The 27,161-nt window shown below is 42.2% G+C and overlaps 1 protein-coding gene and 1 long non-coding RNA gene across 3 annotated transcripts in view; one reads left to right on the forward strand and one right to left on the reverse strand.

Annotated features, from left to right (window-relative positions):
* kirrel3a (kirre like nephrin family adhesion molecule 3a) overlaps positions 1 to 16,379 on the forward strand; it is a 615,794-nt gene extending 599,415 nt beyond the window's left edge. For both annotated transcript variants that reach the window (XM_072593027.1, XM_072593028.1), the window contains 2 exons: positions 10,223 to 10,309; positions 12,109 to 16,379. In XM_072593027.1, coding sequence (XP_072449128.1) covers positions 10,223 to 10,309; positions 12,109 to 12,549 — 528 coding nt within the window. In that variant the 3' untranslated portion in view covers positions 12,550 to 16,379. The remainder of the gene's footprint in view (positions 1 to 10,222; positions 10,310 to 12,108) is intronic.
* The window catches only part of LOC140494086 (uncharacterized), a 58,596-nt gene that overhangs the window by 10,097 nt on the left and 21,338 nt on the right, over positions 1 to 27,161 (reverse strand). Inside the window, exon 3 of the long non-coding RNA XR_011963906.1 lies at positions 17,163 to 17,222. This is a non-coding gene — a long non-coding RNA (uncharacterized lncRNA). The remainder of the gene's footprint in view (positions 1 to 17,162; positions 17,223 to 27,161) is intronic.

The following is a 27,161-nucleotide window of genomic DNA, read 5'->3' on the forward strand; positions in this document are numbered from 1 at the left end:
ATATGGACCTACATGGAATAGTGTAGGTTAGATGGGCTTCAGATTGGTATGACAGGACCGCGAAACATCGAGGGCCGAAGGGCCTATACTGCGCCATAATGTTCTATGTTCATAGTAAGCACCTTCCATACCAGGCAACATCCTCGTAAACCTTCTCTGCACCCTCTCCAAAGTGTCCACATCCTTTTGGTAATGTGGCGACCAGAACTGTACACAGTATTCTAAATGCAGCCAAACCAAAGTCTGGTACAATTTTATCATGACCGGCCAGCTCTTATACTCAATACCCTGTCCAACGAAGGCAAGCATACTATATGCCTTCTTGACCACTCTATCCATCTGTGCAGCCACCTTCAGGGTACAATGGACCTGAACTCCCAGATCTCTCTGCTCATCAACTTTTCCCAAGGCTTTTATGTTTACAGTATAGTTCGCTCCAGAATTAGACTTCCCGAAATACATCACCTCACATTTGCCTGGATTGAACTCCATCTGCCACTTCTCCGCCCAACTCTCCAGTCTATCTATATTCTCCTGTATTCTTTGACAGTTCACCTGCTACCAATCTTCGTGTAGTATTCAAACTTACTGATCAGATCAACAATGCCCTCTTCCAGATCAATGATGTATATTACAAACAACAGTGGCCACAGCACTGATCCCTGTAGAACACCACTGGTCACCTTTCTCCATTTCGAGAAACTCCCTTCAACTATTACTCTGTCTCCTGTTGTTCAACCAGTTCTTTATCCGCCTAGCTAGAACACCCTGCACACTATGTGACTTCACTTTCTCCATTAGTTTACCATGGGGAACCTTATCAAATGCCTTACTAAAGTCCATGTATATGACACTACAGCCCTTCCTTCATCTATCAACTTGGTCACTTCCTCAAAGAACTCTATTAAGTTGGTAAGGCACGATCTACCCTACACAAAACCATATTGTCTATCACTGATAAGCCATTTTGTTTCCAAATATAAATAGATTTTATCCCTCAGTACCTTCTCCAGCAACTTTCCCACCACTGACGTCAGGCTCACTGATCTGTAATTACCTGGAATATCCCTACAACCCTTCTTGTACAAGGGGGCAACATGAGCAACCCTCCAATCCTCCGGTACCTCATCTGTGTTTCAGGATGTTACAAAGATATCTGTCAGGGCCCCAGCTATTTCCACTCTCACCTCCCTCAGCAACCTGGGATAGATCCCATCTGATCCTGGGGATTTGTCCATCTTAATATCCTTTAGCTTGCTCAACACATCTTCCCTCCCTATGTCAACATAATCCAGAGTAAACAAACTTTTATCTCTAATCTGAGCATTCATCACCTCCCGTTCCTCAGCGAACACTGATGTAAAGTAATCATTGAGAATCTCACCCATCTTCTCAGGTTCGCTACACAACCTTCCTTTCTTATCCTCTGGTGGACCAACCCTTTCTCTGGTTACCCTCTTGCTTCTTATATAAGAATAAAAGGCTTTGAGAATCTCCTTAATTCTGATTGCTAAAGTTATTTCATGACCCCTTTTAGCCCACTTGATTCCTCGTTTAAGATTGGTCCTAGTCTCCCGATATTCCACCAAGGCTCTTAGCTGCCTGGACCTTATACAACGCTTCCCTTTTCCTCTTGGCTAGTCACACAATTTCTCCTGTCATCCACGGTTCATGAATCTTGCTTTTCCTATCCCTTGCTTTCAAAGGGACATGCCTATCCTGCACTATCTTCAACCTCTCTTTTAAAGCCTCCCACATATCAAATGTGGACTTTCCTTCAAATAGCTGTGCCCAATCCACATTTCCCAGCTCCTGCCTAATTTTGATATAATTGACCTTGGCCCACTCCTATACCATCTCTCATCTTTGTCTACAAGTATTCTGAAACTTACAGAACTGTGGTCACTATTCCCAAAGAAATCCTGGCTTGGCTCATTTCTCAACACTAGGTCCAATATGGCCCCTTCCTTTGTCGGTCTATTGACATACTGCTCTAAAATACTTTTCTGGATGGCCCTTACAAATCCTGCCCCATCCTGATCTCTGACACAAAGTATATCCCAGTCAATGTTGGGAAAATTAAAATCTCCCATCACAACCACCCTGTTGCCTCTACATCGGTTTACCTATTTGTTCTTCTGCCTCACGCTCACTGTTGGGAGGCCTGTAGTACAGCCCCACCAATGTAACTACAGCCTTATTTCTCAGCTCCACCCATAACACCTCACTGCTCAAGCCCTTCATAGTGTCCTCCTTTAGCACAGCCGTAATATCATCCCTCACCAGCAATGCAACTCCTCCCCCCTTTTTACTTCCCTCCCTGTCCTGTCTGAAGCATCTATATCCTGGAACATTTAGTTGCCGATCATGCCCTTCCTTCAACCAAGTCTCTGTGATCGCAATAACATCATACTCCCAGGCACCAATCCAAGCCCTAAGTTCATTTGCCTTACCCACTATACTCCTTGCATTAAAGTATATGCGCTTCAGGCCACTAGTTCTTTTGCGTTCATCTGCTCTCTGCCTACTCTTCCTCTTGGTAATGCTAACTTCGTGATCCTTACAGTCTCTAGCTTCCACCTCACTGCCTAGTAATCTTCTCTTCTGGATTCCAGCCCCCTGCCGCATTAGTTAAAACCTCCCAACAGCAATAGCAAAAACTCCCCCAAGGACATTAGTTCCAGTCAGATTCAGGTGGAGACCATCCAATTTGTAATAGTCCCAGCTTCCTCCAAACCGGTCCCGATGTCCAAAAATCTGAACGCCTCCGTCCTACACCATCCCTCAAGCAATATGTTCATCCTGCCTATTCTTTCATTTCTACATTGGCTAGCACATGGCACTGGTAGCAATTCCAAGATCATGACCTTTGAGATTCACCTCTTTAGCTCCTCTCTTAGCTCCCTGAACTCTGCTTTCAGGACCTCATCTCGATTTTTTACTTATATCATTGGTGCCTATGTGCACTACGACAATTGGCTGTTCACCCTCCCCTTTCAGAATGCTCTGCAGCCAATCAGTGATATCCCTGACCCAAGCACCTGGGAGGCAACATACCATCCAGGAGTCTTGTTTTCGGCTACAGAACCATCTATCTACTTCCCTTGCCATAGAATCCTCTATGACTATGGACCTACGGGTCTTTTTTTCCCATTCTTCTGAACGGCAGTGCTTGCCACAGTGCCATGACCCTGGCAGCTGCTGCCCGCCACTGGTGATCCATCTCCCCCAACACTATCCAAAATGGTATACCTGTTTTGGAGGAAGATGACTGCAGGGGACACCTGCACTGCCTTCCTACTCTCTCTCTGCCTTTTGGTCACTCATTCACTGTCTCCCTCAGCAATTCTAGCCTGCGGTGTGACCAATTCACTAAACATGCTATCCATGACCTCCTCAGCATCGCGGATGCTCCACAGTAAGTCCATCCGTAACTCCAAAGTCGTCATACCGTCAAACAAGAGCTGCAGCTATATACACTTCTTGCAAGTGTAAGATTCAGGAACATCAGTCATGTTCCTGAGTTCCCACATCAGGCAAGACGTGCATACCAGGGGTCTGAGGTCCCCTGCCATTGTAAGCCTTAGATTTATATCAACTAACTAAAACCAAACAATGCACTTAAATGTATGAAAGAAAAGAAAAATAAATAAATCTTACCTTACACAGAGTCCTTTTTCTTCTGGTTAGAGGAAGGCGAGCAGAAGGGAGATACTACACATATTTAGCCGCTGCCCAAATTTATACTAAGTCCTTATCTTCCCAGCAACCTCCTTGTCTCCAACTTTACCTCTGTTCTGTCTCCCGCTGCTTCCGGTCAGGCAAAAGGCCTGTCAATTGGGAGACAATTGCCCTGGGACTCAACAACATGACTCTGGACAAGTCTCATGGCAACAGGTTAAAAATGGGCAAGGAGATCTCTTGCTCATTAATAGATACCAACTTCCCTCAGCTGATGAATCAGTACTCCACTAGGTTGAATAACACTTGGAGAAAGCACTGAGGGTGACAAAAATGCAGGTTGGAGATTGCAATGTCAACTACCAGGAGTAGCTTGACAACAGCATTACAATTGGGTTTGAAAGAACTTAGCTGCTAGATTGCATTTGGGGCATATGGCAAAGGAACCAACAAGGAAAAAAACATATTTGACCTCATCCTCATCAATATGTTCATGGCGGTGTTAGTAAGAGTGACCACTGCACAGTCCTGATAGAGACATAGCTGATCTTCAGACTGAGAATACCATCCATCATGCTGTATTCCACGATCACCATGTTAAATGGGACAGACATTGAACAGAACTAGCAACTCAAGATTTAAGGTGTTGTGAGATATGAACAGAATTGTATTCCAAAACAATCTGCAACATCATAGCCTGACATATCCCTCACTTTACCATTACCTTCAGTCCAGGTGATCAACCCTAGTTCAATGAAGGGTGCACAAGGGCATGCCAAGTGCAACACCAGGCATACCTAAAAATAAGGTGTCAACTGGGTGAAACTTCCAAATATGACTACATGCATACAAAACAACATAAGCAGCAAGTGATGGACAGAGCTAAGCAATCCCGTAACCAATGGATCAAATCTAAGCTGTGCAGTCCTGCTACATCCAGTCATTAATGGTTATTGACAATTAAACAACTCACTGAAGGAGGAGGCTCAACAAATATCTCCATCCTCAAAGAGGATGCAAAAGATATGGTGAAGCATTCACAAGAATCATCAGCCAAAAGTGCTGACTGGATGATCCATCTCAGCCTCCACCTGTGGTTGCCAGCATCACAGATGCCAATCTTCAGCTAATTCAATTCACTCCACGATATCAAGAGATGGTAAAGGCAATGGATACTGCAAAGGCTATGAGGCCTAACAACATTTCGCAATAATAGAGAAGACTTGTGCTCCAAAATTTGCCACACACCTAGCCAAGCCATTCCAGTATAGTTACAATATTGGCACCTACTCAACAATGTGGAAAATTGCACACAAAAAGCTGGACAAAGCCAACATGGTCAATTATTGCCCCATTAGTCTCCTTTCAATCATTAATAAAGTGATGAAAAGTGTCATCAATAGTGCTATCAAGTAGCATCTGCTTAGCAACTACCTGCTCACTGATGTTGACTTTGGATTCCACCAGGGCTACTCAGCTTTTGACTTCATTACAACCTTAATTGAAACATGGTCAAGGAGTTGAATTCTACAGGTGAAATGAGAGTGACAGTCTTGATATCAAGGCTGCACTTGACCAAGTGTGGCATCAAGAATCCCAAGCAAAATAGAAATCATTGGGAATTGGGAAGAAACTCGCTGCATGTTGGAGTGACATCTGGCACATAGAAAGATGGTTGTGGTTGTTGTAGGTCAGTCATCTTTGCAGGAGGTCTTCAGATTAGTGTCCTTAACCAAACCACATTCAACTGTTTCATCAATGAGCTTCCCTTTATAATAAGGTCAGAAGTGGGGATGTACCCTAATAATTGCACAATGTTCAGCACCATTCACAACTCCTCTGATAATTAAGCAGTCCATGTTCAAATGCATCAAAGTTTGGATAATATCCAGGCTTGTGCTGAAAAGTGGCAAGTAATGTTTGTGTCACAGAAATGCCAATGACCATCTCCAACAAGAGACAATCTAGACGTTCAATAGCAGTACCATCACCGATTTCCCCCACTATCAAAATTCCAAGGGTTACCATTGACCAGAAACTCAACTGGACTTGCCATATCAATATAGTGGCTACAAGAAAAGGTCAGAGGCTAGGAACACTGCAGCAAGTAACTATCCTGACTCCCCAAGGCATGTCAACCATCTACAAGCCTTAAGTCAGGATTGTGATGGAATACTCCCCACGTGCCTGGATGAGAACACATTGACAGTATGAACACAGTCCCACAGTACACACTAACAGCATATACATAATGCCAGACTGCACAACGACAGCATGAACACAATCATACAGTACAAACTGACAGCATGAATACATAGTCCTACAACATACACCGATAGTATGAACACAGTCCCTCAGTATAAGTCTTTTGAATTACTGGGAATCAATTTCATATGTATATAATTCAGACATTTTTTTCAGTATTGCACATGAGGATCATATCACCTTGCACTACTCCAGAGCCTATTTAATGGTTGGAACATAAGCCCACACTTTGTCAATCATGCATCCTTACCATGCGGAGCCATTTCAAGGCTTTTATACTAAACCTGTATCAAATTGTGTCTTGCTTGGCAGAGTCTTGTGTCTGGCATTGGCGGTTCCTGATGCCATTTTACCATACATTCCCCCCCTCCCCCCCCGACAGGTCCAGGAAAATCAGACTTAACCCGGTGCCGTGGTGCAGAGTCTTTTAGAAAAAAAACTCTACCAGTGCTATCCCTGTAGTTGCATGTCCTTTATTCAAATAAGAACTATGATAGTTTGGTATCTCGTGAGGCTGTAGGCGGTTTCTTCAATCCAGCCTTCAAAGTTTGGACTGCTCTTTCTGCCAAGCCATTGAATGATGGGTAATTCGGAGCTGTCCTTATATGTTGAATTCCAACTCATCCATACTGACCAGATATCCTAAAAAGATCTCATCCCATTCGCTAGCATTTGGCCCATCTCTCTCTAAACCTTTTCTATTCATGCACCCATACAGATGCTTTATAAATGCTGTAATTGTACCACTTCCTTTGGCAGCTCATTCCAAACAAAAAACACCTCTGCATGGAAAGGTTGCCCTTCAAGTCCTTTTTAAATCTTTCCTCTCTCACCTTAAATCTATGCCCTCCAGTTTTATACTCTCCTGTCCTGGGAAAAAGACCTTGGCTATTCACCCTATTCATGCCCCATATGATTTTATAAACCTCGAGAAGATCACCTCTCAGCCTCCGATGGTCCAGGGATAAAAGCCCCAGCTTATTCGGCTGCTCCCTATTGATCAAACCATCCAAATCCAGCAACATTTTTCTAAATCTTTTCTGAATCAAGCGTACCAAACAAAGGCATGATGTAAGAAACCCTTATCCTAAATGAAAGGTGATGGTTGCAAGTGAATTTATGCAGGATTGAGTTTCTTTACACTCATTGGCACTGAAAGAATCCACAGAGGCCGGTATCCTATCACCAAGTCAGCCCTTATTTACACATGAATAGTACTTCCGTACTGCCTCATTTTGGGTCAGCTCTCAGAGTTACAGTATCTCTGGCACTCTCCTTTTTATCTGTCAGCCTGAACTCCCCAACAGCCTGATATTAACAGCCTCAAGCAGAGAACTCATATTCTATGATGTCCACCTGGCTGACCTCATTATAATCAAATATCAGTTATCCATAGATCTGAAGAACATATGTTAACCCAGTGCTGCCCCCATGTCAACTATTACTTCCAAGCCCTTCTGCTGTAACCAATATTCATTTATCCTTTGTAGTTATTTTGATCAATGAATTTGGTCATAGCTTGACATGCATTCATGGCAGATAAGACTTGAAATTGCACATTCTGGCATTGATGCAGGGACACTACCATAAAGTCAGAGTTATTCAGCATAGAAACAGGCCCGTCAGCTTATCATGCCTATGTCAACCAACAAATGCCAAACTACATTAATTCCAAATACCTGGAATTGGTCCATAGTCTGCCATGCCCTAGCATTTTAAGTGCCTATCCATTTGCTTCTTAAATGTTGCGAGAATATATGCCTCCATCACCCTCTCAAGTAGAACATTCCATACTTCTACCACCTTCTGGGTGAAAAAAGATTTTTCTCACATCTTCTCTAAACCACTTATTCTTCATCTTAATCTTGCGCCCTCTGGTCTCAGCTATACCCTGACATGGAGAAAAGATTCTCAAGATTTACCCTTATTATGCCTCTCATAATTTTGACTACCTCAATCAGATTGCCCACCCTCCTCTACATTTGTAGACATTACCACTCCACCAGTAGACCAGTAACAAAATTCTCCTGACTCTGCAATTATTCTATCAAACACAGACAATCAAGATTCCCTCTGTGGTTCCATGCTTGGTGATAAACACGTTGCTGCTGTTACCAGCATTGACTTCCAGTTCTGGAAGAGGCTGTCATGCACAGACTGCTGAAGTCTATGCAAAGGAAAAAAAATAAATTAGTGGGAATGCTGGTAGGATGCTGCTCCATTCACCTGCAACTTACAGAAGGCAGTCAATGTGTTACATTCATCTCCCTCTTCATGAACTGTGATGGTCCATTGGTTACTCTCCATACTTTAATCACAGCAAAGAGTTACTATGCTCATACTGGATTGATAGGGGTTATTTTAGTTGAAAATGTTAAAAAGGTTTATTTAACCAACTGATAACTTGCATTTACAAAGCAACATAGATACACATCCTACTTGATTATGCTTCTCTTTGGAGTCCTCATGGCTGCTGCTCACATGGAGTTATTCTGGCCTTTGCCTCAATACCATGCTCAGTTTTTTTTTAAAGCAATAACACTACAAATATAGAACCAGGAGGTGATCATCCCACCCCTGGAGCCTTCCTCTGGAAATCAATCAGATTGGAAGAGATCTGCACATCGACAGCATTTAGCTACCTCTGAAGCACAACAATCAATATCCTTGTCTTACTAATCTAAATTGATCGCTGTCTTAGGCTAAAGAATTATATTTCTACTGCCTTTTATACTGAAGATCCTTCCTGATTTCTCCTATGTCCTGGCTGAAATTTTAAGTTTATTTTCCCTTGATCTAGACACTGCATTTTCCTCCCTTGAATACTTTTAAAATTTTAAACTCCTCAATCTTCTCACCTTAACAAGTTTAAGGAATCACTCCTCATGATTAAATCCATTTCATTTCAGTTTATTGATAAATTAGAAAGAAATTATGCTCAAAAACTCTTAAAACATTACAATTTGCAGAGATTTGAGTTGTGCTGAATGCAATTTGCACTTAAAATTCCCTTTTCTTACATACTAGTTTTGCTCATTTTGTGTGAATTTTGTTCAAAAGCCTTATGTAGGTGACTGTAAACTGGTATGTATATGGGTTCCTCCAAGCCCCAAGTGATATAGTATGAGTGAGGGAATATGTAGCTTTCTGATCTAACTAGATGTGATAATATATTATCTCCATAAACATTTTTATTCCTCTATTATGGCAGCCCTCTCTTGCTTCACTGTTGTACTACATAGTTTTACTACATCTTGTGGCTGTAATGAAGCATTTCTAAAGAAAATTTCTAAACCAGAATTGCACAACACTTCAAATTGCCCAATGATTATCTGTTTTCTGTGGCTCAGTTAGTAATTTTCCTAGCTGTCAACTGCCAGACTACATACATTTTCTTTCATGGGCCTCTTTTATTTCTTTCTCCAAGCCTGCCTCATGGTATTCACATAGTGCAGCTGCTCAATCAGAACTGCAGTTTGTGTGTTATTTTCTATTCCTCCCAGTCTTTATTACTGCACTGTTTAAGTCAGAAGTCACACCACTCCAGGTTATAGTCCAACATGTTCCTTTGTCAAGTGAAGTTACCCCAGCCTAACAATGGCATCCCCAGATCACGTACTGTTTAAGGTATCGCTTTTTGCATAAGGGATCTTTGGCTTCACTTCATGCAAAATGTCTGGTTTATTAACCAGTTCAACTGAGATGTGGAATTATTTCTTCTCAACACCACTCCATAATGCAGTCTGCAGCATTAATACCACACCACTACTCACCATTTTGTACATATGGCATCTTTCAAGCTCAAATTAATCATGCGTAGATGAGGATAGCCACTATGCTTGTGTAACAGAAGAATCTTATTGAGTAAACATTATGAAGTTGACTACATTACCTCAAATATTTACAGGTCACATGAATATGACATAAGTACAGAGACTGTCAGGAGCACGTTCTCCCTGGTCTGTCTCCTGCAAGTTCCTTTTTAATTCTGACCAAGTCCCTGTGTATCATCACCCTGCAAAATGATTAAAGTATGGAGAGTAAATTTAATATGTTTCTTTTGAAACATCATTTATTTTTAAAATTTTAAAATATAGAAAGGAGGATTGGTGGTTTCAATCTACCTTAGCCACAGGCCACCATTGGTTGTTACCCTTGGCCTGATATGACAGTTGAATGACCTAACCTTGATGAAGAAAAAAATCAGGAATTTATTGTCAAGAGGCAAGGACAAGATGAAAAAAAAAGGATAATGATAATCATGTATTGGTTACAGATCGACAGAGGTGAGTTTGAGAAGGACCCGGTGCTGAAACAACTGGAAGTTCTCAAGGAAGAGGAAAAGGACTATCAGCACATTAAGGTTCAGCGAATAAATATTTCAGTATTCAATGTAATTTTAGTTCTCAAATTTATATTCATAGAAACTTTACTTTATTTGTGATCATCAGACTACTATGCCAGTTACAAGGAAGGGGAAGTGAATGCAGAGACGGTGGGGCAAATTGTTGAGAGGGGACCTTAATGCCACCAGTGGCAGAACAGTGGTGCCAAGTGGCAAACCAAACCAATTACATGGGTATTTAAGGATTGTTTCCTGCAACTATGGACATTTTGCCCATGTCTGCAAGGAACTGCTATAGTGATGGAACATTGTCAAGTGAATCCTAATGTCCTCCCATTGGGTTGCTGAACGCCTCCTCATTGATGCCATAGCTCATGGAAGGATTATATCCCTCCCACCATCTCCCTCCCCACCTCTGATGGCAATCGTTGCCTTGCAGAAACATGGTTACCAATGCTCAATCAATATATCCAATACACAAGGCCTTAGCGTCCACCACTCCCCATACAATTGATAGAATCAAAACATGTGGTGCTAGAAAAACACATAGATCCTCTTCTTGGAACTGCAATTAGGTGGCAAGGCTGAAGTATTGAGCTCAACACCCATCAGTTTTTTTTTGGTAGGGGAGGGTTGTACTCAAAGTGCTCTGAAAGGGAAGGGGTACCTTGGCAGATTGCCAGAACAACAGCAATAATTGGACAAGTAGCCTATCAATCAAGATGGTCTATGCACCAAATAGTCTGCTTTGGATACTGCTAGAACATAAGTGATCTGGCACTGCCCAGATTATGACAAGTCATCTGGTTACTATATTTACATTTTGTTCCCAAAGCAAGCCTCAGAGTGTGTTCTCAGAGACATGAGAAACAGTGAGAAATGAGAAAGGTCATCTTATTTTTCAATGACTTTCTGATGAAAAGAAACTTAGTAACAGAAGGAGGTTGCTGCACATCTTCCCAGATCTTTGGTTAGCCATTGTGAGGTGCCCTCCAGTCTGTGCCAGCACTGAATAAGAGAATAGCTGATCTGGATAACAACACCATTTCCCCATATTAACTCCAGCTGAGACACTGACCATTACCCAGCAAAATCTATCAATTTCCATCTCAAAATAGGAAAAGAAATATCTGCATTTCTATCATACAGAGCCATTGGTACAATGCAGGAAATATGGTAGCCAATTTGCACACAGTAAGCTTCAAAGCATGAGATAATCACCAGATTACTTGTTTTAATGAATTTCCATGAGATCTGAGGAAAAACAATCTTATTGGTTCCCATATGTTAAGTGGGAGCGAAGGAACCATGCTGACCAAAAAATATTTATTTCTATAGTGCTAAAGTGCAACAAGAACTACGTTAGAAAAGAGATATTAATAATAGTAATTATCCTCAACTGACATTATTAAAAATGGCAACCTGTCACCACATTGTTGATTGTGACATTTTGCTATGAACAAAATGGCTGCCATATTTTCCTTTATTACAACACCAACTGCAATTATCAAATATTTCATTGGCTGTAAGTGCCTAGGGTTGTCAAGAGTTCATCAAAGGAGATAAAGAAATAAAAGATCTTTCAACACAAGCTCCATCTGCAGATCTTTAAACTCTTTGCTCCAAAGCTCACAAGACAAGGTGAACTGCAACCAAAGTCCATCAGCACAATGGATGCCTGATTAAGTATTGTCTGTCCTTTTCGTGCCGTACATAAAAGACATTTTTAATGTGCCAGCGCTCCCTCAAAGAGCACACGTCTCAATCGTTCAAATTGGATTTTTTATGTAAATGATGCAATTTACTTTTACTCGCAGGATCCTACCAATGGCTATTATAGTGTCCGCACCTTCCCGGACCTGCGGCCAGCTGGCAACACCGCCACTGTGGGGTGCCCTCCTGACCAGAGGCCCAATGTGAAGCAGCGGGTGCCCACAGGGATGTCATTCTCCACCCTCTACACACAGCTGAGTGCGGCTAACCGCATGTACGAGTATGGGCAGCGTTTCGTGCTGGGCAATGGCAGCAGTTCCATTGAGCTGTGCGAGCGGGAATATCAACGGGGCTCCATGAGTGACAGCAACTCCTTCCTGGACAACCAGTGCAACAGCAGTGTCAGTAGCAACAGCAAGCAGGACAGCTCAGTCCAGTTCGATGAGGCCAGCAAAGCCTCTGCCTCCTCCCACTACTCGCACTCCTCCTCACAGAATTCAGATTTAACACGGCCACTGCAGAGAAGGATGCAGACCCATGTCTAATCCCTGGACTGACAGCAACTTTGGCACTGTTAACTCCCATCTTTATGGCTTGGTTCTGCTCTCAGGGTGGGACCTTGAACAGACACTTCCTCTTATGGTAGACATGTTATAGGCCAAGCTTCCCAATCCCCATCGATTTGGAACTGCAATATTGCCACATGAAGTAGCCTAGGCATCGGAATTGTGAGAGACTCTTGTTCCCACTTATTCTTCCCTTTCTGGCTGAACCTAATGTGGGACAGTGTCCTATAATAGCTAGGCTTAACCTAGCTGTGTTGATTGTTTGATAAAAACTAATTGATGTATCTTAGTCTGCCAATGACAGGTAAATCAAGCCCATCCAGTTCTTTAACATGTGTCAAGGATTAGCTATGTTGCGATTTTGATATAGCTATGGCCGTGGTACCAGGTTGAATTTTTCCACCCATCTCCCAGGCTTCCTGCAATCCTGGTTTGATCAGATCAGGTTCCGTGGCTCATTGTTAAAGCAGGAATTTACCTCTTAGCCGACCTGAAACATTGACAAGTGCACCAATCTTCATTTAATGATTGCTGTTAGTGAGGCTGTGGGCATCACAGAACGCAGGGGACTGCTCTTCACGCTTCAGTCATCCCTGCACTGGTCTGCAAAATCAGTGCACAGCCAGAATGACGGTTACAGAGCTTAATGTGTGAGCTCCAGACTCTCCACAAATGACACAACAGTGATTAGGAAGGAGGGCAGAAAGGGGAGAAATGTGTTCTTCATGGTCTTCCTGCCCTCATAAGGCAAATTCTAAATAGAATGTCCAGCCAAAGCCATTCTTGTTGCAAAATTCAGTTTTTTTCCAGTCCCTCCCCTCATTCCCTGTTCTGTGCCTGTCTCATTCTACTGCCTTTCAGTTGGAGACTTGATCACTTCTTTTGGACAGTTAAATCCAGAAAAGCACATTTATCCTGCAACATCACAGCCATCATGTGATGCAAATGCTGGACCAACAAATAGGAGCTCAGCTCTTATACAAACAGATACTGGGCCCTATGATCCTAGTTCTAGTGGATATATGGGCCCTGTGATCCACATCCTGTACAATCAGATACAAAGCCCTGAGATCCTGGCTTCCATGCACTCAGATACTAGGCCCTCCAGTCGTAGTTCCAGTACACCAGGTCCTAAGCCCTTTAATTGCCACTCCTGCACACACAGACACAGTATTGGGCTGTGCCATCCTAGCCTCCCACACAGATATTGGGCTGTGCTATTTTAGGAAGATGAAATCCAGTTGGAATGCTTTGTCTCTGTCATATAGATGAGTTGTTGTGACACCATTATTGACAAAGCATTGGAAAACATGTACAAAATATGTAAATAACTTTTTATCATCCTATACAGTGTACCAGAAAGTTTCAGTGTTGTTTCTGTCACATTGATTAGTGCAACATCTTCACCTTAAGTAGACCACAGTGTAACATTCCAATATTGTGGAGCAGTAAACGTCCTTCACAACATGCCATGTTATTCAGGTAAATATATGGGCAATGCAACTGCCCTCTGTGTTAGTAGATTAGGAACCACACTGCCATGAAACTTTAAGAACTTGTGAAAGATTTATGTGAAGCATTGGTTACAGACAATGCATTTTTATAAGAATTTTTGAAATGATTTTAACAAAGAATTGTATATGTGGTTGAGAGAGAGGTTAATGCTAGTGCACCCTCAACTATGGCTGAGAAATTGGGATCCTTAACTCTATAGGCAGTCCAGACGTTGAGGTCTTAAATCAGGTCCATAGCAACTTCTCGAATTTGACAATCAAATCAGTGAATGCATACCTGGGACATTCTGTGGAAGACTGTACAGTGCACAGCACAACTTACTTCAAGAAAGACAAAACAAGAGCAAAATCAAAATATTCAAAATCCCCCGCCATTTCAAAAGCAAAATAAATGAATTTTGTTTTGTAAGACTGGGAGTATTATTCTATCCATAGCACCAAGCCTCCCAAGTTCCTAGGTCACTTCAGTCATGTCACTAAAGGAACTATACTTGGGCTTTGCTTCCTAGAGTAGTATATCTACATCCTAAAGTATAATTTCGATCCTGCCATTCCATCAGGAACGAAGTTCGGGAGCCGGTAAAATACTTCCCCTTTCTTGCCAATTCCTTAACATTGACTTCTGTCAGTTTTGGTGGCAGTTGAGGCTCCTGTTAGTTTCCAAGGTCAGAATCCTATTAATAAATGTAAATCAGGGTCCTGTGATGCATATGGCACCACACTGGACCTCAGTCCCAATCCTGAGAGGGAAAGCTGATCCAAACTGTTGGAAGTCGAGCAAGATATAGATAAGATCTTTTTTTTAAAAAGCCCTGCAGGAGGAAAGGGCATCCAGAGGACAATCTTTTCCCTCACTGCCCACCCCAGAAAGAAAAACCCACATGAAAATATTAATTCTTAAAATGAATGTACTGGTTGTACTGCAGGCTCCTCCATTTAGAGTGAACAAGAGGAGTTGCAGCAGAGCCTCTTACTCACCAGTTTTTACTTTTTTTTTCTCCTCTGGGCAAACAGGCTCTCTTCCCCATAACCCTGTCTGCACTTGCCCTGCTGGACGTAACCAGTCTTATCTCAGCATTATTACACTGTCTCAGTTCCACCTGATCTCCATCCTGCCCTCATACCATTTTCTGCCCAGAAGCTAATCAGGCCCGATCAATAATACCCCTTGAAGCTTTGACAAAGACTCCTGGTGCCAGATTGCCAGCTTGTGGCTAAGTGCTCAAACTCTTATCAGGAAGTTGTGGATTCACGTCCCACTCCAGAGACATAAATAATGAACATAGGCATACATTACAGTGCTGTGAATGAGGAAGTGCTGCACAGTTGGAGGTCTGCCACTTGAAGGAAGCATTGAGCTGTCTCCTCAGGTAGAACCTAAATAATCTCACAGCACTATGTTAAAAAAGACCAGAGTCGCTCCATTGTTCCGGCCAATATATATCTCTCAATCTACATCACTGAAAACAGATGACCTTGTATTATTACATTGCTGTTTATTACATTGCTGTGCACAAATTGTCACATTTCCAATGTTAAACCAGTGACTGCCCTTCAAAAGTACTAAAGTGGCTGTAAAGTGCTTTGGGATGTTCTGATGTCGTGAATCTATATGCAATTCTGTCTTTCTTGGAAATAACTTTGACCGTCCGAAAGATTTGCACATTCTAGTGAAGCTCTTGTGATGAAATAAGCCCTCAAATCAATGTGGTAATAACCAATTGTTTTACAATTTCCAACACCTTATAGAATCTTCCATCAAAGGAATAACAAAAGCCATTCAGAAGAAAAGGCAACAGAGTGTAACTCAAAAAGTTAAATACTGCTGGAAATCTAAAATAAAGACAGAAAATACTGAAAATATTCTGGTAGTGTCTGTGGGGAGAAAAATGATTCAGGACTCTGGTGTCTGATCAGAACAATTCCCAGTTTTGATAAAAAGATGCTAGTATGGGAGGCTTTCTAATTTTGGGTTAATAATATGCAAGTGCCAGACACATCAGCTGACAGGGTGTGCCTCTCTTCCCAAAGAAGGGAGACCTGACTTAAAAAAATCTGTTAGCCTATAAAATAAGAGAAAAAAAAATCACATAATCTCGAATAAAACTCTTACTTCTTCATTGAAATGGGAGAGTATTTGGAGCAAAAGCTGTACCCACCATGCCACTCACACTCTCATTCCCCCTTCTGAAAAGTTCATTTCTGTGCCCGTTATCCCAGTAGGTTTAACTGAGTTTGATTTTTGTGGACTAAATCAGTCAAGATAAAATGTCAATAAATTATGCAAATGAAAAATGTGGGAATCTGTTGTCACCCAGATCTATAAAAATAGATACATACTGTGGTTCTCCAGTCATCAACATGTTTATCAAGAAGCTGAAGACAATTTTCCAGAATGCATTGTTATGGTGCAATTCAAACCCCTTCCAAGGAACCACTTATCATTATGGCTTTATTGGTTCTCAGAATACTGTGTCAAGTTACTATGGAGATGGGCTCTTTGCAAATGTGGGAACTCTACCACTTGGAAGGGTACAGGCAGCAGACATGTGGGAACATCACCACCTGAAAGTTCTCCTCTATATCACACACAGCCTTGACTTAAAAAAAAATTCTTTTCCTTTACTGTTGCCGGATAAAAATATTGAATTTCCTTCCTCAGCAGTGTGAGCGTGCCTTCACAAAAGAGACTGCAGAAGAAGGTGGCTCATCACCACTCCTCCAAGGGCAATTAGGGATGGGCAACATATGTGGATCCTGCCAGCTGTACTGAGAACCCAACAATTTAAAAAAAATACAGATGTGAAAACTGACACCTGAGGACACCCTGAACTCCATTGAAATGCAAATGGATCAGATTCAGGAACCTTATTAGCTTCACAAAAGTCAAAGCTTTTCTAACTGATCCTGCACCTATCTCTTCCGCAGTTTAGTGTCCTTTCTTGCCAAACCGAAAGACACTGAGTTTGACAATAGTCATGATTTTCTGGCCCTCTCCTCAGCTTGCAGCTTCATTGAAGATGTAACTGTGAAGGAGAGAATAGTCTGATAGAAGTCCTGTTCATATTACTAGCAGACCTTTGAACGTAGCTACCCTTCCTCCTGGGATCATTTGAAATCCAGCTGCAAAGCCTCAGCCTGAAAAAAAGAGAGGATTGCATCTCATTGTTGAGAGAAAAATTTACAATTTGATTTATTATATCATGACCATTCAAAGACATTCAATAATAAGCATAATACCATATTAAATATAAATTTTACTGAAATACTTTTACCTTTTTGCAAAGATTGTAAGATTTGTATTTTCACAAGTGATGTCTAATCGTTCAGTTAGCACTGTGCCCTCCGCAATCTTAGAACATGTTAAAGAAATAAGTAAACACCAGGTTATAGTCCAACAGGTTTATTTGGAAGCACTAGCCATCGGACCACTGCTCTTTCATCAGGTGGTTGTGGAGAATAAGATTGTAAGACACAGAATTTGTAGCAAAGGTTTAAAGTGTGATGTAACTGAAATTATACATTGAAAAAGACCTGGATTGTTTGTTAAGTCTCTCATCTTTTAGAATGAACATGTTGGTTTCAGTTCTATGGAAATCACAGAACCTTTTTTAAAAAAGTTATTCTCATGTGAACTTTAACAACTGGTGTCATGTCGGTCCAGATAATGTAGTGAAGTTGTGAGCTTCCCTGTGAGGCTGTCTGTGCCACAATGGTCAGACTGATTCTAATCTAAAATCAGATTTACAGAACCTTACATGGATTCATGCAGTTTTTGAGCAAAGTAAAATGTAATTCTGCAAGTACAAATTCACCCACAAACTTATATGTGTATCTGTGCATGTGGGTATGTGTATGTGTGCAGACAGACACACTTAGAGACTCCTATACATACACACACACATACCCTTTACACTCAAATACACACTCTCTTTCACACTCAAAACCCCACCTCCCACATACATGTGCACATATACACATATAAGTTTGTGGGGTAATTTTGTACTTGCAGAATTACATTTACTTTGCTCAAAAACTGCATGAATCCATGTAAGGTTCTGTAGATCTGTTTTTTTTAAGAGTAGAATCAGCCTGACCATTGTGGTACAGAGAGCTTCACAGGGAAGCTCACACCTTCAATGCATTATCTGGGCCGACATGACACCAATTGTTAAAGTTCACTTAAGAATGTAACTTTTAAAATAAAATGTTGGTATTTACATATGAAAGAATTTAAACCAACGTGGTCATTCTAAAAAATGAGAAACTTAACAAACAATCCAGGTCTTTTTCAATATATAATTTCAGTTACATCACTGTAAATGTTTGCTATAAATTCTGTGTCTTACAGTCTCATACTCTACAACCACCTGATGGAGCAGCGCTCAGAAAAATAGTGCTTCCAAATAAGCCTGTTGGACTATAACCTGGTGTTATGATTTTTAACTCCCGATGCGGTCTCTTCTACATTGGAGGGACTGGATGCCTCCTCGCAGAGCACTTCAGGGAACATCTCTGGGATACCTGCACCAATCAATCCTACTGCCCCGTGGCCCAACATTTCAAATCCCTCTCCCACTCTGCAGAGGACATGCAGGTCCTGGATCTCCTTCACCGCCGCTTCCTCACCACCCAATGCCTGGAGGAAGAACGCCTCATCTTCTGCCTCAGAACACTTCAACCCCAGGGCATCGATGTGGACTTCACCTGTTTCCTCATTTCCCCTCCCCCCACCTTACCCCAGTTCCAACCTTGCAGCTTAGCACTGTCCTCATGATCTGTCCGACCTGCCAATTTCCCTTCCCACCTGTCCAATCCACCCTCCCTTCTGTCCTATCACCACCATCTCCACTCCCATTCACCTATTGTACTCTTTGCTACCTTCTCCCCAGCCCCACCCCACCCCACCCCCATTTATCTCTCCACCTTGGGGGCTCCCTGCCTCCATTCCTGATGAAGGGCTTTTGCCCGAAACTTCGATTTTCCTGCTCCTCGGACACTGCCTGACCTGCTGTGCTTTTCCAGCACCACTCTGGTCCAAACTCTGGTTTCCAGCATCTGCAGTCCTCACTTTTGCCTGCCTGATTTTTAACTCTGTCAATATTGAACACTTGTTAAATGTCCCCTGACCTTACCTACACCAAAAAGATCTATCCCAAATTCTCCACGTTATTCTCTCAACCTTGGCACCATCCTGGTAAATATACCTTGTACATTGGAGAATTGAAAACATATCTAATCAGCCATGATTTTACTGAATGGCCAATCAGGCTTAAAAGGCTTAATGGTCTACTTGTTCTCCTAATTCAGGCACTCATATGTTTTCCAAAGTCTGAACTATGTGCTAAACTGGCTTTTCCGCTCTAGACACCCTCTTATTGTCTACTCTTGTTCTCATTCCATATCATTGTGGATTCCAGTTGTCATATTAGGGTCACAACTGTTTGGCTGAATCAGTGTGGAGGTGTGTGCATGGGCAAGCGGGGGGAGTATGCATAGGGAAATTCTAAGATATGACCTTGTCGGCACTGCCCTGATTCTAGACCTCTCAAATTAATGCTGTGGAGAAGGTACAGATGAGGTATACCAGGATGCTCCAGGGATTAGGTTATTCAGGTTATCCAGAGATTAGAGATTGCTCTCCCAAGAAAGGAAAGGTTTTAGGGGAGACTTAATAGATGTATTCAAAATTATGAAGTTTTGAATGATCAAATAAGAAGAACAAGCTATGACATTCAAGTCAGTAATCAGAAGTCATAGATTTAAAACAATTGACAGAAGAATTGGAAGACAAATGGCGATAAGACAATAAGGCAAAGGAACTGTAGTAGGCCATTCCGTCTGCCCTGATCATGGTCGATCTGATTAGCCTCCATTTTACGTTTCCCCATAAACCTTAATTCCATTACGAATTAAAATTGTGTATATCTCAGCCTTGAACATACTTAATGACGTAGCCCTCTGTAGTAAAGAATTCCTCAGATTCACGAGCCTCAGAGAGAAAGAAATTATTTATCATTGTCTTAAATGGATGACCCTTTACTCTGAGATCATGCCATCTGGTCCTAGACTGTCCCACATTGCTGTCAATAAGGTTGCCTTTCATTCTTCTAAATTCCAATGAGCACAGGCTCAACTTACTCAATTCCTCCTCATAAGACAGTACCTTCATACCTGGGATCTTTTTCACACATCGGGTTTGTAGTGATTGAAATGCGGTCAACCAGGTGGGCTACATAGAATATGAAATTCCATGATTGGGGCTGTTAATCTGGTTCAATCAGGGAGCCATGGGTGAAAAATATAAACAGGATTACCAGGGCTTCTGTTCACTCCAGGAGCTAGCTCTGTGCTCGCTGGGTAGTGTTATGTATAGTGCACATGTAACTCAAGAATGACTTGGTGATAGGATACTGGTCTTCATGGAGGTATTTCAGGGTTGTTATGATTTGAAAGGCACAACCTGACATCACAGGCAATCAGATCCCATAGGAAGTTTCAAAGACAAGCATAGGCTTTGCAAGGGTGTTAATACAATGACTTCTTCACAAAATACAGGCTGACCCTTGAATGCAGATTGTCAGTTGTGTCATTTCTTACAGCTCTCTCAGATGACAGTATAAGATATCAGAGCATTAATTTGAGAACTGATATTATCTCTTTATTGTCCTGGAAAATGTTTATCTCTCAACAATATTTAAAATGAAATTATTGGGATGTTATCTCATTGCTGTGAGATTTTGTCATGTATTGATTGGTTGCCATGATAGCTACCTTCCTACTGGCTGTGCAATGGCTTCATGTCATGCCAAGGTTTTGAAAGGATTATAGAAATCCTTTCTTTCTCTTTTGCATTATGATCCAGGGTGCAGGATTGCACTGTTGCTCTAGTCTTCTTATTCCATGGATCACAACTTGAAATAACACTTTTCCCAGTTAGAGATGATCCATTGCAATGAAATACGCTGAATATTAAATGTTTTTTTGGATAAGTTAAATCTCTGTGAAGTTTTTTGGACGGATTCACATTGCAAGTCCAGCAATATTTCTCAATGTACCTCATCAAATGCACCTCAATAATGACTTATTCCACCCCCCTCCCCCCCCCCCATGCATTCGTCATGTTAGATTCTAACGTCATCCTATGACAAATAGAACAACTTGCCATTCAACAGCTACCTGCCAAACCACCAGCATCCCTTTTGCCTGCACAATCTTTAAAAGGCCATTCTGCAACCAGACAAACATTGGCAATGTCGTGCTCCCCATCATCTCCAACATGACTGCATCGCAGTCACAAAGACATGTATGGGAACATCATGTACTACTAAGCAATCAGACAATTTCAAATATGAACTTGTTTTGATAGCCATCAAAAGGAAACATAAACAAAATCATCATGGCTTCAGGTCACCCCGTGAATGCAAACCATATTGTGGCAAAATGACCAACAACTCCTTAACACTCTATGATAGTCTGCTGCACCTAGCTCCCATTTAGTGAAGTGGATCTACTGCTAAGAAGACTGTTCCCATTCTCCCAGCTCATTAATATCCTCATTGCCACACTCTGTCCAAACTGCACTAGACAGTATTCCTCAACCTTTGATGCCCCACCTATTCTGAATAGTACAAGCAGTGAAACCACATCTTCAGCAGCCCTGTTTTCTGCTCTACTGTGATCTAGGTTGCAACATATGCAGCACTGCATGTGCACTCTGGATCATCAGGGAATTCCACATACTGTAATGAGGCATGGTCGCAATTGGTTTTCCTTCTCCCCTGAACCCTCAAACACACCAGGTATATGAGAGTGCTCCAGGATGTAGGAGTTGTCACAGCTGCCACGATAATGGATACACATCACAGAATACCATAATATTATTAGAATGGACAGGGTGACTGTTGATGAATTCCACAGCATTGCAGTATGACCTTCTCAGTGCCACGTGTATACAGTAAATGGTGCATTAAACTTGGGGAAAGTCAGCTATGTTCCTGAATCCTACTGCACTGACCTCATTGTCGGGAAAGAAAATGAGTCAAGGTGATCTTCCATTGCGGGCATCACTCACCATGTGGGTACATGACTGAGAGATACCACTCAGACTGAGTGAGCCGTCACTCCCTGGAAGGAACCAGTCACAGAGACACTCAAAGCTGTTGTCCCCTACACAGCCCCCGGGAGAAGATGGCCTCCCGTTCCTTGGGTCTATCTCCAGCATCTGTCACATTGCTGTCACAGTGTTCCAGGACAAACAAAGCCTGTATCAACACCATGCCTCACTCATCCTCAGGAAATGGAATTAGGAGCAAAAACTCTCTGCCTCTCGTGGTCCTCAATATTGAGGGGCCCTGCAGCAGTAATGCCTTCCTGTGCTGCGTTTCTTGTTTTCCATTGTAGCTTGTTGCTGCTCCATGGCTTCCCTTTGGTCCCAAGCTTCTTCCCTGCACCTTCAATTTCTCAGGAAGGCAGCCACCAGCAATCAACATCCCCCTAACAGCAAGGCACAGGACTCTCAGTGGAAATGGTCTATGCTGGGAACACAAGGAGCAAAAGTTGTTTTTAATCTCAGAGGAGTTATTGTTAGCATTGCCCACAGGTAAGTGCTGCACACATTCCTCCCCAAAATGAGACATACAGTGAGCTAATAACGCTTCAGCTTCAGCCTCAGCATGGACACCAAAATGGTGAAAATACCGCATCAGCTGAGAGTTCGAGACGTTCCAAATTAATGGACAGCCTGCTGTGCTCTGACCCTAGTCCGATCTCAAACCCACATCAATCAAGAATTTTTTCACTGCATTCAGTAGAGATAATCTTTGTACTTACAAAACAGAAAGAAAAGGTCTCCACCTCCTACATCTCCTTTAGAAATTGGATGATTAATGGTTCACCACTGGCCAGTGTTGGCCTCTTTTAACATCAGCACTGCTAACTGTAGTATCATTGAGTTGTCAATGTTTGCAAGTGCCAACGATACGGTGCAATCTGCATTTGACCAGCATCTGAATGCTAAGTACCTTAACTCTATGTATGGCAAATAAGCAACAAAATGATTTCTAATTAAATGCAGCTTTGGGTTGCAAATGGTTGCTTCATGTATTTGCCCTGTTGTCCTGCAATGTTGGATCCCATACTGTCACCAATCAAGCTGGCACTTTGCCCCCATTGGTCTTCTCCCTGCCAATTTCTAGCTCCATTTTCCATCCAGATCCCAAACTGTTGTGAGACCTCTGGTGGTACCTCTGACAGAGAACAAACCCACTTTGATACACTGATGACGAATGCACAGTACTCTCTGACAGGACCATTTGGTTGAATATGCATGGTGCAGTCTGTTTGCCACAAAGGTAGCTGGCATTTGCTGTAGGTATTGGCATCTCTGTGTGCTGTGCAGCAAGACTTTTGTGCCCATCAGACAAATCCCTATTGACATACATGACAAGCAGTCCTGCATTGAAGAGGACATCAGTATGGCAGTACTCACAGCCTTTGACTCTGGCTGAATCGCCAATACAGAAACAGGCCTGGCAAGTCGTCAATGCTGCGAGTACGCAGGTAACTGCAATGTGAGCAAACACTAAGACAGCAAGTGAGCAGCCCGAGATGGAGCCTGGTCCAAACTGTGTGCTGGATGTCTGTTCATAGAGTGACAGTCATAGAGTCATAGGGAAGTACAGCATGGAAACAGACCCTTCGGTCCAACTCGTCCATGTCGACCAGTTATCCCAACCCAATCTAGTCCCACCCGCCAGCACTCGGCCTATATCCCTCCAAACCCTTCCTATTCATATACCCATCCAAATGTCTTTTAAATGTTGCAATTGTACCAGCCTCCACCACTTCCTCTGGCAGTTCATTCTATACACGTATCACCCTCTGCATGAAAAAGTTGCCCCTTCGGTCCTTTCTTTATAGAACATAGAACAATACAGCGCAGTACAGGCCCTTTGGCCCTCGATGTTGCGCCGATCCAAGCCCACCTAACCTACACTAGCCCACTATCCTCCATATGCCTATCCAATGCCCGTTTAAGTGCCCATAAAGAGGGAGAGTCCACCACTGCTACTGGCAGGGCATTCCATGAACTCACGACTCGCTGAGTAAAGAATCTACCCCTAACATCTGTCCTATACCTACCACCCCTTAATTTAAAGCTATGCCCCCTCGTAATATCTTTCCCCTCTCACCCTAAACCTATGCCCTCTTGTTCTGCACTCCCCCAACCCAGGGAAAATACTTTGTCTATTTATTCTATCCATGCCCCTCATGATTTTGTAAACTTCTATAAGGTCACCCCTCAGCCTCCGACGCTCTGGGGAAAACAGCCTATTCAACCTCTCCCTGTAGCTCAAATCCTCCAACCCTGGCAACATCCTTGTGAATCTTTTCTGAACCCTTTCAAGTTTCACAACATCCTTCTTATAGGAAGGAGACCAGAATTGCACGCAATATTCAAACAGTGGCCTAACTAATGTTCTGTACAGCCGCAACATGACCTCCCAACTCCTGTACTCAATACTCTGACCAAATGCCTTCGTCACTATCCTATCTACCTGCAACTCCACTTTCAAGGAGCTATGAACCTGCACTCCAAGATCTCTTTGTTCAGCAATACACCCTAGGACCTTACCATTACGTGTATAAGTCCTGCTAAGATTTGCTTTCCCAAAATGCAGCACCTCACATTTATCTGAATTAAACTCCATCTGCCACTTCTCAGCCCATTGGCCCATCTGATCAAGATCCCGTTGTAATCTGAGGTAACCTTCTTCACTGTACACTACACCTCCAATTTTGATGTCATCTGCAAACTTATTAACTCTATGCTTTATGCTCACATCCAATTCATTTATAATAATGGCGAAAAGTAGAGGAGCCAGCACCGATCCTTGTGGCACTCCACTGGTCACAGGCCTCCAACCTGAAAAACAACTCTCCACCACCACCCTCTGTCTTCTACCTTTGAGCCAGTTCTGTATCCTGGCTAGTTCTTGGCTAGTTCTCCCTGTGTTCCGTGAGATCTAACCTTACTAACCAGTCTCCCATGGGGAACCTTGTCAAACGCCTTACTGAAATCCATATAGATCATATCTACTGCTCTGCCCTCAATCCTCTTTGTTACTTCTTCAAAAAACTCATTCAAGTTTGTGAGACATGATTTCCCATGCAGAAACACATGTTGACTACCCCTAATCAGTCCTTGCCTTTGCAAGTACATGTACATCCTGTCCCTCAGGATTCCCTCCAAAAACCTGCCCACCATTAACGTCAGGCTCACTAGTCTATAGTTCCCTGGCTTGTCTTTACCACCCTTCTTAAATAGCGGCACCACGTTAGCCAACCTCCAGTCTTCCAGCACCTCACCTGTGATATCGATGATACAAATGTCTCAGCAAGAGGCCTAGTAATCACTTTTCTACCTTCCCACAGAGTCCTAGGGTACACCTGATCAGGTCCTAAAGATTTATCCACCTTTATGCGTTTCAAAAGCAAAGCATCCCTGCAGCAGTCTTTCAATGCAAGTTGTTTGTGCCATCTGCAGTACAATGCATGTCTTTGCTTCCTGAGTTGCCTACAAATGAATTGGTGAGGTTCTCTGAGGACCATGAGGGGCTTAGAAATACTGGTTACCAAAGTCCATTGATGAGTTATGTATGTGGACAGTGCCCATGGATGAGGTCCTGAGATGGTGTTTGATCTTAAGCAACATGGAGGTCTTTCAAACCAAGCAGTAAGCTGAAATCATCAGGTACACTCTGACTTCCTTGTTGTGACTGCTCAACAGGTAGCTTGCTCGATGCATTTGTTAAGTAGAAAGCTGAATAATATTGAGGTGCATTGGGGCCATTAAAAAGGCAATCATCCTCCTTAACTGTGAACTCACAATCGCCTCGTGAGAAACTCACCTTGCTACTGGACAAAAGCATAAAAGATAGAGCGAGATGCTCTTGACATCAAGATTGGCCTCTGCCAACTTTCCATTTCCATCCAACAAACCTCATTATAGCGCATGTCACTCAGACACCATGTCACTAATCCACACCAGGTTTTAAATTATAAGATCTATTAGCCCAGTTTCTTTAATAAATAACAAATCCATTGATTTATTGTCTTATTCAATAAGAATGCAATAACTAGTTAACATACAAAGCAACAAAAAACTGTTTATTGCTCTAAATAATCCAAATCAGAAATACAACATTGATCCATACACTTCAAGAAAAGAGGAAATAAAATAACAAATATCTCTCTGCAGCGTACCTTTCAAATAAACTTCAAAGTTTATTGGTCTTAGGTTCTGAAATATGTGGTCAAGTCATAAATCAGGCATTGTTACCTATGGACTGTTGACAAACACAGCTTGCTCAGGAAATATAACTGTAAAGTTCCTTTAATCTCGCTTTCCAACATAACAAAGAGTTTCCATCCTGAACTCGGCAAGATGTTTGCTTTTCAGGAATAGGAGAGATCAGCAGGGTAGCCATTCCTGATGGATGTACTTTTCCCTAGTTAATTCTGAAGCATTCATCATCCAATCGCTCTTTTAACAGTGTTAGCAAGGTCTACAATACAAGTAACTTCAGAGTTCCTCGTTAAACAAAGATGCCAATGCCCACAGTTTTTTCAGTGACATATATTTACACTGCAGTATCTCTAAGAGTCTTGAAATAAATCAATTTTCCACAAACCTTCAAAACTTAAGACTTTCAATAAAATTAAACACAATATTAAACACAAAGCAATCTTGTAACATCAGTTTTTCTTCAGAGTTACAGCTGAAGATTGGAGAATATGGAAATATGGAAAAAAGTGTGACAAATCGATTTGGTTTATTTTGCTATTGACCAGAGTTGTCAGCCGCTCATTAAATTTCTAGTCAAAAGAGATTATAGTTTCTTTGACATCTTAGGTGTTACATTTCATTGACAGGATTGGGGGGTGTGAGCTATAGACAGGCTGAATAAATTGGGGCTATTTTCCCTGGAGTGTTGGAGGCTGAAAGGTTACCTTTCACAGAATCCCTACAGTGTGAAAACAGGCCACTTAGTCCAAGAAGTCCACACTGATCTT

Source organism: Chiloscyllium punctatum, chromosome 23 (genome assembly GCF_047496795.1).
Source record: "Chiloscyllium punctatum isolate Juve2018m chromosome 23, sChiPun1.3, whole genome shotgun sequence".
Lineage (NCBI taxonomy): Eukaryota > Metazoa > Chordata > Chondrichthyes > Orectolobiformes > Hemiscylliidae > Chiloscyllium > Chiloscyllium punctatum.